Raw genomic sequence first — 12,641 nt, 5'->3', positions numbered from 1 at the left:
GCCAGGCTACAGAAAGACAATCATGAAAATAATTGCAAAAGCTTATTAGGAGCATTGCAATAGAAGATGACCAAGTGTTTCATGTAGTTGGTTTATTTTTGTTTTGCCTTTAGACGAATTTCAGATTTTATTATAATAATAAAAATTTAAAACAATCAAAATCATGGTATTTATAAAAGGCTTTGAAGTTTGCAAAGTATTCTGCATGTTCTTTCATTTGATCCTCATAACAACTCTGCAAGGGAGATGACTTGCTCAGGGAAAGCTAGTAAGGCATCATGTGAATAAAGGTCTTCCTGATTCCCTTAGGTCTAGTACACCATCTAGCTAGCTTGGAATGGTAAAACTACCTCTTTGCCTCTGAACAATCCATGAGACATCCTCATATTTAGCTGTAACCCCTTTTTGTCCGATGGCATTATTTTGTGGTTTTTGGCTTGATCCTTTGGGGAGGTTCAAGGGGTTACTTTGTAACTCCTTTTTTATACCAAGAAGGTGAAAGTAGATATAATCCACTTCTTCCTATATATGCCCACTAGTCTTGTCCAGTGTTACATCCGTTACTGATTGACATTTAGATGACTAAGAGCTATGTTAATAATTATAGTCTGAAAACTATGTCATTCTTTGTATCCTCTCTGCCTTTTTTCCCTACCACTCTGCCACCATCACCACTGAAGGGCAAGTGTACAGGTTTGAGGGCCACTTGGATTTTTTTCTTTGTTTCATGGTTTGCCATTTCCAAAGAATAAAATCATCAGATGACCAACTTGACATAGCTAATGGATAAAATGCTAGATTTGGAATACGGAAGACCTACGATCAAATCCTATTTTAGGCACCTTTGTTTCTTTCAGCACAATAATACAAGTACCACAATTTGTATGGCCATTCTCCAATTAATGGGCAAATCTTATTTTTCAGTTTTTGCTACTACAAAAAAGTCGTGCTATAAATACTTTAGTGTATATGGAGCCATTCTTTTTTGTCATTGACTTTCCTGGGATATATGGGAAGACATTAAATTAAGAGCCATATTGCCTCATAAAACAGCAACAGTCAGTGGAAGAATTCACAGCCAAAGTCCTAGAAAAAACTATCCATACTCAGTGCCTCCATTTCCGTATCTTTCCTTATTTCTCTATCACTTATAATCTGTCTTTTAAGTTTCCTACTAAGACTTCTCTTTCCAAAGTTGTTAGTCCAACAGGCATTTATTAAGGGCCTACTATGTGGTCAGCTAGGTGGCACAGTGGATAGAGTGCCTTGCCTGGAGTCAAGAAGACTCATCTTCATGAGTTCACCAGCCTCAGACACTTACAGGCTGTTTGATGCTGGGAAAGTCACTTATCCCTGTTTGCTTCAGTTTTCACATCTGTAAAATGAACTGGAGAAGGAGATGACAAACCACTCCACTATCTTTGCCAAGGAAACCCCAGATGGGGTCATAAAGAGGTAGACATGACTGTACAACATCTGAGGCAAACAACATATACAAAGCACTGTGCTAAGCACTGGGGATACAAAGAAAAACAAAGACAATCCCTATTCTCAAGTCGCTCATAGTCTAATGAGGGAGAAAATATCTAGACAACTATTTACAAAGGAATTCGGAATAAATTGCAGATAATTTTAGAGGGAAGGGACTAGTGTTAAGTGTGATAAGGAGAGTCGTCTTATAACTAGAACTTGAAGGAAGCCAGGGAAACTAGAGGTAGAGATGTGAAGAGAGAGTTTTCAAAACATAGGAGACAGCTAGTAATAATTCACTGGAGTCATGAGTGGGAGTGTCTTGTTTCAGGAACAACAAGGAGGCCAACATCATTGGATTGCTGAGTATGTGGGGGAGATGAAGTGAGTAGATTTTAAGAAAACTGGAAAAGTAGGAGGGGACCAGGTTATGAAGGGCCTTGAGTGACAGATAATTTTATATTTGATACTAGAGGCAATAGGAAGCCACTGGAATTTATTAATGATTAAATTCCCAAATTAGTTATTTTTTTCTACCACTACCACCACCACTGAAGTACAAATGTACAGGTTTGAGGGACTCAACATGCTAGAGGGTTTCCTTAGGTTCTTCTGGCATCTCCAGAGTATTCATGCTGTTAGTGTAGTGCCTGGTATATAGAAAGCGCTTAATAAATGTTTATTGATTGATTGATTTAATGCATCTATCTTCCTGTTACCCCTCACCACGTGACCAGTCATCTTTTCTTCCTATCATACTCTTTTTTGACGATAAAAACTCCAGGTTTTTTTCTTCTTTGAAATTCCTCATTAGAGACACACACACACACATACACACACACACACACACACACACAGTCTTTCTGGTCTTACTACCATACTCTATCTCACCAATTGCCCTCTGGATGAAATTATTTTGAATATTTGGAAATTATAATATCCCTTGTCTCACTGTCGTTTCTGTAGAAAGCTTGGGGTCAAAGGAGTCCTGCAGTTACCCAAAGGCAGTCCAACTCGTTTTTCTCCACCTTTTCAACTCTGATATGAACTGTCTTGTTCATCACTTTGCATTTCGGAATAGGTCCATATATTCAATCCATCCAATTTCATGTCTTGTCCAATTGCTATTCCTAAAGTGCATGTCAGTTTGAACCCTTAAGAAACTTCAGTGTCATATCTTTGCCATTAAAACAAAATGCAATCGCCTCTTCTTTGTCTCTTCCACTATGCATCAGGAATTATTGGGAAAATCTCATCCTGTGAGATTCTATTTGGTATTCTACTTCCATCACCATGAACTCCAAAGCCTCTGTTTAAGGAGGAAGCACCTTCCTCCCCTTGCTTTTCAGTTTCTTTTTGTGCATTTTCTTGTGCATGATCCTTGAAGATCATGGATGTCTTTCTTTTCTCACATTTGTATCTCCAGTGCCTAGGACAATGCCTAGCACATTGTAGGTGCTTAATCAATGTTTATTGACTCTGATATTTATGTTATTTTACAATTTGAATCCAAAACCCATCTTTCCAGACTTTGCCTTTTTTTTACCTTGCTATATACTTTATGCATGTTTTGTTGATTCTGTCAGGTACTGGACATATATTTTGTATTACTCAAAAGAGATTAACTTAATATATGAAACTATATATTAACTATTCATATATTAACTAATATATGAAAAACTAAATGGATGACATCATGGAGTTTGTATAACAGTACAGATTCTGAGATAGGATATTGTATAATGTAGATGTACAGTGAGCTAGATCCAAAAATGAATTGGAAGAAGAGAAGTCTAGATTATATTTAATATTAATAACTGATGTTTATATAGGTCTTTAATATTTGCAAAATGTTTTACATACATTATCTCATCTGATTCTTGAAACAGCCTTATTGGTTAGATAATATTAATAGGACCTAGACAAAAATCTTGCAGTGGAGGAATAACCACATTGTTGAGATCACAGTATATTTTGAATAAAGAAAGTAAACCACTGAGATGCTATGTCATTCATGAATGAATGAATAAAGCATTAAGTGCTTACTTACCATGTTCAAAGAACTGTGCTTAGTGTTGGAGATACAGAAATGACAGTCAAGGAGCTCACATTCTAATGGGGAAGCCAATACATATGGAAAGTTTCAGCAAGAAGTCAGATGAGAAAGTCTCATGGTTCTTAGAGTATAATGGCAAAGCAGATAATAATACCTCTTTTTTTTAACATCATTGTCACTGATGAAATAATATCAGTTTCTGATGTTGAACCATCTGACAGTGGTAAGGATTATGGTGGCAAGAGCTGTGACCATAGCACCTGCAGAAGCAGTTGCCAGGCTGCCTCATCACAAGTTTCTTCCCACAATGATGCCTGAGGCCACAGGCTTGGAGGTAGTGCCATCCCCAAGACAGTAAATTAAGGGCCATATTGCCCTTGGGTTCAGGGTCCTGAGCTGTTTCCATTAGAATCTAAGGGGAAGATGGCAGTCAGGGTGATGGTAGTGTAGGGGCCAAATTTTAATTGGGGAGTGTTAGTTGGATCGCCACAATATTGGCAAGAAATGAGATTAACAGCCTCTTTCAAAAACAGAACAGAGTCTATTAACAACAAACTGATTTTTCTCTTATAGCATGACTAATGCAGAAATATGTTTAATGTTATTATGTGTGTATATATATAATATGTGTATATGTATGTGTGTGTGTATATATATGTATATATACATATATACATATATACACATACATATATATACATATATACATATATATACATATACACACACACACACACACACACACACACACACACACACATATATATATATATATATATATATAACCTATATCGGATTGCCTGCTGTCTGGGGGAGGGGGGGAGGGGAGGGAGGGAGGGAGAGAAATCTGGAATTGGAAAGCTTGTATAAACAAAAGTTGAGAACTATCTTTACATATAATGGGAAAAAAATTAAATACTTTATTAAAAAACAAACAAACAATAACGAACTTAAAAACACAAGTAAGATTAGTAGAATTAAGGGAAAGGAAAAAAAAATAGAATGGGGGAAGGGAAACAATACAACCTCACTCACTCTGCCCAGACCTCAGCAGAACACACAGCTGCATCCTGTCTTTTTCCAGCTCCAGGCCAGAATGGCGAAACTCCTCCCTTCTCCTTCCCAGCAGACCACAGGCTGTCCACACACAGCCCCAAGCTAATTGGCTGGCAGCCCTGACTGACAGTCACATGACTGCCCTCACTGGGCTTCCAGTCATTATAATTTTGCCAGGCCCATGTAGGCCTCATTGAGTGGTGATGAGTGAGCTGCCAGTGCCATGGCAATGGCTACAATCAGTGGGTGGAGCACCTCAGGCCAGTGCATGCACTAGGCTTTTTAAAAAATTCTAACCAAAAGATGGGGTCATAAAAACCTCAAATCACAATTTATTCTTTACAGTAGTGGTTTGACTTGCCTGCCACAGAATACCTCCTGTTTCTCCCTCAACGTGCCTTGCTGCTTTAGCTAGGCTGGCTTATCTGCTCTGTTTATGTCAGTTGGTTGGCAGTCAGTGGGCATATCTGGCTCCTTCTCCAGAGGAGTTGCCTCCCCAGATGCTGGCCAGGAGAACTGGGCTAGAACGAGAGCACCTGTGCTTATCTGACTGTGGGAAGCAGTAGGTCAACAGTTGTTCCTCATCACTGGATGAGGAAGAAGGGCCCTTCTCTATCTTTTATCCTCATAATGTTAATAATAATAGCTAATATTTATATAGTGTTTACTATGTGCCAGGCACTGTGCTAAGTGCTTTACAATTATTATCTCATTGAATCCTCACAACAACCCTGGGAGATAGGTGTTATTATTAACTTTATTTTACAAATGAGGAAACTGAGGCAAATAGGTTAAGTGACTTGGGCAATTCACACAACTAGTAAATGTCTGAGGCTGGATTTGAACTCGGATCTTCCTGACCCAGGTCTAGTGGGCACTGCTATTCCCAAGTTTCTTGCTATATCTATATATCTAAGTTATATCCATTCTGGTCTGAGGGGGAATAGTGTTCAAGATGCTAGCGGCTGGGGAAGAGGGAAGAGAGGGAAGGGAACAAGCATTTATTAAAAGTGCCTGGAGCAGCTAGGTGGTGCAGTGGATAAAGCATTGGCCCTGGATTCAGGAGGACCTGAGTTGAAATTCAGCCTCAGATACTTGACATTTGACACTGTGTGACCCTGGGCATGTCACTTAACCCTCATTGCCCTACCCCCCCCCCCCCCAAAAAAAGTGCCTATTATACAACAGGCTTTTATTATCCCCATTTTATATTACGTTTCAGGAAACTCAGATTAAGGGACTTGCCGAAGGTCACACAGCTAGAAAGTATCTGAAGCTGGATTTGAATTCATCTCTTCTTGACTCCAGGTCCAGAGCTCTATCTAGCCACCTAGTTTCTTGATGGTTGTTGGTGGTGATTTGACTTGCTTGGCATATACTGCTTAATTTTTCTCCTTCACCATGTCTTGTTGCTTCAGATATGCTGGCTTGCTTCCCCTGTTTATGGCAATTGGTGGCAATTGCCATGGAAATTGCTTCCCCAGATGAAAGCTATGTGGGCTACTCTGGAAGAAGGACTAGGAGTCTGGGAGGTGCTGCCATTTCCAGGACTTTTGTTATCCAAATATCTTTTTTTCCCCCCAGGGCTATGAGGGTTAAGTGACTTGCCCAGAGTCATACAGCTAGTAAGTGTCAAGTGTCTGAGGCCAAATTTGAACTCAGGTCCTCCTGAATCCAGGGCCGGCGCTTTATCCACTGCAATACCTAGCTGCCCCTATCCAAATATCATATTAAAAATGTACTGTCCTACAAAATAATTCTTTTCTAGCAGTCTATTTAATAAAATTAATGAAACAGAAATGACTATATTTTTCATATTAAATTTGTCTGTGTGGCTTTATCTCTTCTGTTATCAGCAAAAAAAAGCGAAAAAGAACTTAAAGATGAAGAAATGGATCTGTTTACAAAATACTACACAGAATGGAAAGGAGGTAGAAAAAATGCAAATGCGTTCTACAAATCTATTCCACGGTTTTATTATAGGGTAAGTAATAGAGGTAAGCAATGAAAGAGCCTAGACTCTTTATGTGTTATTTAAGTCTTTAATATACGTAGGGTCAGGATATTTTATTTGAATATCAGTCAATTAAGATATATTTAACAAAGTATCTATTTTTGTACTTTTGTTCCCATAGAACCTAAAATTGTCATAAAACAGAATTGAACATAGAAGACCTGAAATTTTTTTCAACTCCCTTATTTTATTTGTTAATTAAATTTTCTTTTTTTACAGTAAATGAAAATCTACCTTTTCTCTGTTACAAATATGATAGTCAAGCAAAACAGATTCCCATAGCAGACATGTCAAAAAATATATATATATATAAATGTGTACTCTGAGAATATTATCTCTCTGTCTGGAGATAGGTAGAGCATGAGTCATCTGGGATTGTTGTTAGTCATTGCATTGATCAGAGTTTCCAAGTCTTTCAAAGTTGTTTGCCTTTATAATATTGTTGTTATTATATAAATTGGTTCTGGTCACTTTGCTCTGTATCAATTTATATAAGTCCAGTTTTCACTTTTTATCTTGTGTGTGTGTGTGTGTTGGAGATAATCTAAAAAGAAGGGACTAAGAAAGGCTTCTTGTAGAAGGTAGGACTTTAAGGAAGTCATGGGACAAAATGAAGAGGGAGAGCATGGAGATTAGTCAAAATGCCTGGAGTTAGAATACAGAATGTCTTGTTTGTACTCTGGAAGATATGTGGAGGTATAAGAAGACAGGTTATGAAGACCCTTAAAAGCCAAATATAGGATTTTATATTTGATTCTGGAGGTAATAAAGAGCCATGGGGCTCATTGAGTGGGGAAGTAGGGGTAGCCAACTTGATGGGTGTGAGCTGTAACTTCAGGGCTGTTTTAATTTGTATTTCTCTATTAGAGATTTAAAGGATTTTTTCATATGACCACTTATAGCTTAGATTTCTTCCTCTAAAAACAGCTTTGGCCATTTATTAATTGGGGAATGGCTCTATAATTTGAGTTATTTCCCTAAATATCTTAGAAATAAAACATTTTTCAGAGAAGCTTGCTGGCAAGATTTTTTCCCCATTTACCTGCTTCTAATACAATTTTAACTGCATTAGTTTTATTTATGCAAAACCTTTTTAATTTTATGTAATTAAAATTCAGTTGACCAGTAAACATTTATTATGTTTAAGGTATGTATTTTGTAAGCTCTGGGAATACAAAAAGAGGCAAAAGTCATTCCCTCAGGGCAGCTAGATGGTACAGTGGATAAAGCACTGGCCCTGGATTCAGAAGGACCTGAGTTCAAATTTGACCTCAGACACTAGACACTAGCAGTGTGACGCTGGTCAAGTCACTTAACCTTCATTGCCCTGCTCTGCAACCCCCTCCCCCCCTCAAAGACATTTCCTCCCTTCAAGGAACTTACAATCCAATGGGGCAGACAATATGCAAACAGATATATACAAAGCAAGCTACATACAGGATAAATAAGAAATTATTAATAGAGGGAAGGCACTGTAAGAGGAGCTGGGAAAGACTTCTAATAAAAGAAGGGATTTTAGTTAGGACTTAAAAGAAGCCAGGGAAGTCAGTAGTTGGATTGGAGGAAGGAGTGTTCCAGACATGGAAGACAGCCAGAGGAAATGCTTGGAGCCAAGAGATGGAATGTCTTGTTTGTCGAACAACCAGAAAGTTAGTGTCTTTGGATCAAAGGAGTATGTGGCAAGGAGTAAGATGTAAGAAGACTGGAAAAGTATAAGGGGGCTATTTTATGATGGGCTTTGAATGCCAAACAGAGCTTTTGTATTTGATCCTGAATGCAATAGGGAGCCACTAGAGTTAATTGAAAAGGTGGTCCAGCCTATGCTTCAGGCAAAGAATTGGAGTGAGCAGAGACTTGCAGCAGCATGGCATTACAATAGTCCAGGCATGAAGGCCATCACTAGTGTGGTAGCTGGTCAAAGGAGAGAAGAATTATTTGAGAGATGGTGCAAAGGTGACATTGACAAGCCTTAGCAACAGATTGGATATGAGGGGTGAGAGTGAGAAGCCCAGGATGATTCCTAGGTTGCAAGCCTCAGGAACTGGGATAATGGTGTTGCCTTCTAAAGCTCTGTAAGCTGAGAATCCTCCCAAACTCAAAATGTCTAAAAGAAAACCCATTATCTTTTCCTCTACTGCCCCAGACTTACACCTTTCCCAAATTATTTCTTTTGTTGACATCACCATTCTCCCAGTCTTCTGGATTTTTAGGCTCTTTACATCTCATTGTCTTCACCCCACATATGTAGTCATTTGCAAAATATTGCCATTTCTGTCACCACAATGTTTCTCACAATCTGTCTTTACACTATTCATACAACTAAACCATCTTAGTTCAGATCTTCATCAGCTCTCACTTGGATCATTGCACTTGTCTCCTAATTGGTCTTCCTGCCTCAATTTTCTTTTCCTCCAGTCAATCCTATACGTGGCCAGTTCCTAAAGCTCACATCCAACCATCTCTTATTCAGAACCTTCCAGTAGTTTCCAATTACCATTAAGATAAAATATAAATTCCTATTTGGTTATTAAAGCCCTTCACAATCTAGTCTCCCTTTCCAGATTTCCCTTTTTTACTCTGCTGTTTAGACAAACTGGCATTCTTGCTGTTCCTTACACATGATTTGTCTCCTTGTCTATGTACCTTTGCAATATAGACCATTGCAAAGGTACATAGACAAGCATATCCTTGCTTTTAGAGCTAGAGCAGGAAGGGACTTAAAAAGTCATTTAATCCAACTCCCTCATTTTACAGGTGAGGAACTGAGGCCCAGGGAAATTAAATGACTTCCCCAAAGTTACACAGGCAGTAAGCATCAAAGTCAAAATTTTAACCCAAGGTGCTCTGGCTGCAGTCATTTTTCTATGGAATTTTCTCACTCTGTCCCTCTGCATCATAGAATCTTACTTCTTTCAAGAATTAGCTCAAGCAGTAACTTCTTTGTGAAGCCGTTGCCAATTTACCACTTTCCTGCAAATGCTAATGCTCTCTTTACCTAAAGTTCCTTGTATTTATTCTGTATTTACTTATATATGTTTATGTATTTTCTAAAAAGATAAAAGCTCCTACAGGGGGTAGCAGCTATTTCACTTTGTGTTTGTAGCATTAAGACTTAGCACCAAGCCTAGCACATAGTACTTAATAAATGCTTGATTGAGTTTGGTATGGCTAACACAAATATTATTGACTTTGAAAATGAGGAAACTGATTTTCATAGAGTTAAAATGGCCTTCCCATATTTATACTACTAGAACTCAAATCATCTGATTAAAAGTTCAGTATACTTTCTGTTACATCACACTGTTTCTTCTAACCTGAAGCTATCATAACCTAAATCTATAAGAGCATTCCTCTAAGGAACCAAAAATAGTATGACAAGATGAAACTAAGGACAATCAAAATATAAGCCAGGAAGAAATTTGGGGTGTGTGTGTGTGTGTGTGTGTGTGTGTGTGTGTGTGTGTGTCTGTCTGTCTGTCTGTCTGTCTGTCTGTCTGTCTGTCTGTCTCCTGGCTATTTATCTTGTTTTAGGGCCAAGATAAGCACCTACAGTCAATATGCCTGGAATTTATGTGCAAGATTTTTGGTACCTCTTTTCTTTATCTGTTTTAGCTACCAGCTGAAGATGAAGTCTTACTGCAGAAATTAAGAGAAGAGTCTAGAGCTGTTTTTCTGCAAAGGAAAAGTAGGGAACTGTTAGACAATGAAGAATTACAGGTGAGAGTAGAAAAAAAAATTACTTAAATGTTATAAGTATATACTGATAGCACCTAAATCATGAATGTTTGACTTAGAACCACTCTTTAATGAGATAAGGGGCTAAGAAGTATTCGTAAACTAATGGTGGGAAAAGAGGATTAAAAAGTTCAATATTAAAACTTTTAAAGGAAATTAACTTGTTTTGTCAAAATTTATGGTTTTTTTTTTCTTCCTACTCATTTGTTCTTCCGTGTCACTTTTAAGAATTTATGGTTTCTACTGGACAAACATCAGACGCCACCTCTGATTGGGGAGGAAGCAATGATCAATTATGAAAACTTTTTGAAAGTTGGAGAAAAAGCTGGACCAAAGTGCAAGTATGAATCATTTAAACTAGTATTTGTATTTAAGTTAAACATTTCAAACCATCAGATGAAAGATTAAGAATTGTTAAAAAATTAACTTAAAACTCTGATTTTTAAAAAAATTTTATTAGTCATGGAGTCTTAGAATTTGAAAACTGGAAGAGACCTTAGAAATGTAGATTACAAGTTCCTGGCCAACACTCAAAGGGCAAGGCAACCCACATTTTACATGGTTTTAATATTTTAAATTTCTGAAGAATAAATGGCCCCTTGGCAGTGATGGGGATACCAAAAAGTGTAGTTGTATGCTTGAGGTAGGATGAGGGAAAGAGAAGTGATTTGAAGAAAAGATCATCAATAAAATATTTTTTTTAATTCAGAGAAGAAAAAATTTAAAAGTCAGTAAATCTTAAAGTACTATGCAATAGTACTTTACTGATATACATGGGTAATTTTGTTACTACTGTGTTAAATTTAAAAAAAAGAAATGTAATAGTTCATATTTCATGCACAATTATTTTGAAGGCAGGTACTGGGTTGGGTTTTTTTGTTTTTTTTTGTTTTTTCATTTTTTTATCTTTCTCTCCCCAGAGGTTAGCACAGTTCTGCATTTAGTAGACTCTTAAATGCTTGCTGGATTTTAAAAATATTTATGGATGATTAAATTCATAATAAAAATAATTTTTAAAAGGAATAAATATTCCCTATGGGTTTTAACTTTGTTCTAAAATTACTTAATTTATGATACTACATTTGATAATTCATCTCTTAAGTAATTTATGTCATGTTTACAAATTATTTAATCTCTTTCTTAGGCAGTTCTTTATGGCAAAAGTCTTTGCTAAACTTATTCATACAGATCCCTATGGAAGAATCTCTATCATGCAGTTCTTTAATTATGTTATGAGAAAAGGTAGGTATAAGGGTGGTAATACCTTTTCCCCCTTAAATCGTGGCTATGTCTTTACTTATTTAAACAATAATTTCGATTTGCATAGTAACTTAAAATTTATAAATCCCTCAAAAAATTTTGTAAAGTAGGTAATACAAATATTATCCTCGTTTTACAGATTAGGAATTTGAAGCTCACAGAGGTCGAAGGGAAGATTAGAAAGGACATTTAACTTAGTTAGTAGAGACCTGGGTTCTATCCATTTCTACCTTTTGTATTTATTAATCTTTTGATCATGAGCAAGTCAGTTAAACCACTCAGTGCTTTAGTTTCCTCATATAAAAAAGCAGCTAAGCTCATAGCTATAGTATTTAACCTCACAGAGTGGTTGTGGGGAGGTCTTGGAACAGAAGCTTGACATTGATGAATGTTGTAGTGGAGATTCGTTTTCAGGAGGGGAAGTTCTGGGTTGGAATAGCTGGCCACTGAGGTTCCTTTAATTTTAAAATTGAAATGATTTGACTACAACAGTACAGCTAATTAATGGTGTTAAAAAAATATTTAAGCTGCAGCTAATCTAATCTGTAAATTAATAACTGTGTTAGCATCTGAAAAATTATGACTAGCTGATAAATTATAACTGGCCCATAAGTCCTGCCTCGGTCGTCATTCAATGTAAAAAATATTAACTGTTGGGCCTAATCTGTGAACTCCTGGCTGGCTATCTGACTGCTTTTATCTGGTAAAGCTATAGCTTGCTATTAGCTGCCTAAACCAGTCTGCAAGGGCCTTTTAAAAATCCCATTCCCCCCACCCCCACCCCCCCAAGACACTTAACACTTGCTAGCTGTGTGACCCTGGGCAAGTTACTTAACCCCAATTGCCTCATTAAAAAAAAAAAAAGAAAAGAAAAGAAAAAAAATTCCCCAATGCTTCTCCCAAATTGATAAGAAAAAGATTAGGACGCCTCTTTTTCAATTTAATTACAAAAGATTCATTTAGGTGAATAAACTTACGGATAAAGACAACAAAAGTAAAATACGACCTGTGAACTTCAGTACACCAGACTCACTCTCTCTTTTAACTTTC

The 12,641-nt window shown here is 37.1% G+C and overlaps 1 protein-coding gene across 1 annotated transcript in view; it reads left to right on the top strand.

Annotated features, from left to right (window-relative positions):
* Positions 1 to 12,641, top strand: part of PPP2R3C (protein phosphatase 2 regulatory subunit B''gamma) — a 34,692-nt gene that overhangs the window by 4,820 nt on the left and 17,231 nt on the right. The window contains exons 2-5 of the mRNA XM_043983454.1: positions 6,439 to 6,566; positions 10,209 to 10,313; positions 10,560 to 10,672; positions 11,476 to 11,573. Coding sequence (XP_043839389.1) covers positions 6,439 to 6,566; positions 10,209 to 10,313; positions 10,560 to 10,672; positions 11,476 to 11,573 — 444 coding nt within the window. The remainder of the gene's footprint in view (positions 1 to 6,438; positions 6,567 to 10,208; positions 10,314 to 10,559; positions 10,673 to 11,475; positions 11,574 to 12,641) is intronic.

Source organism: Dromiciops gliroides, chromosome 2 (assembly GCF_019393635.1).
Source record: "Dromiciops gliroides isolate mDroGli1 chromosome 2, mDroGli1.pri, whole genome shotgun sequence".
Classification (NCBI taxonomy): Eukaryota; Metazoa; Chordata; class Mammalia; order Microbiotheria; family Microbiotheriidae; genus Dromiciops; species Dromiciops gliroides.
The sequence above is the reverse complement of the archived record's forward strand: the minus strand, read 5'-3'. Positions and strand labels throughout refer to the sequence as shown.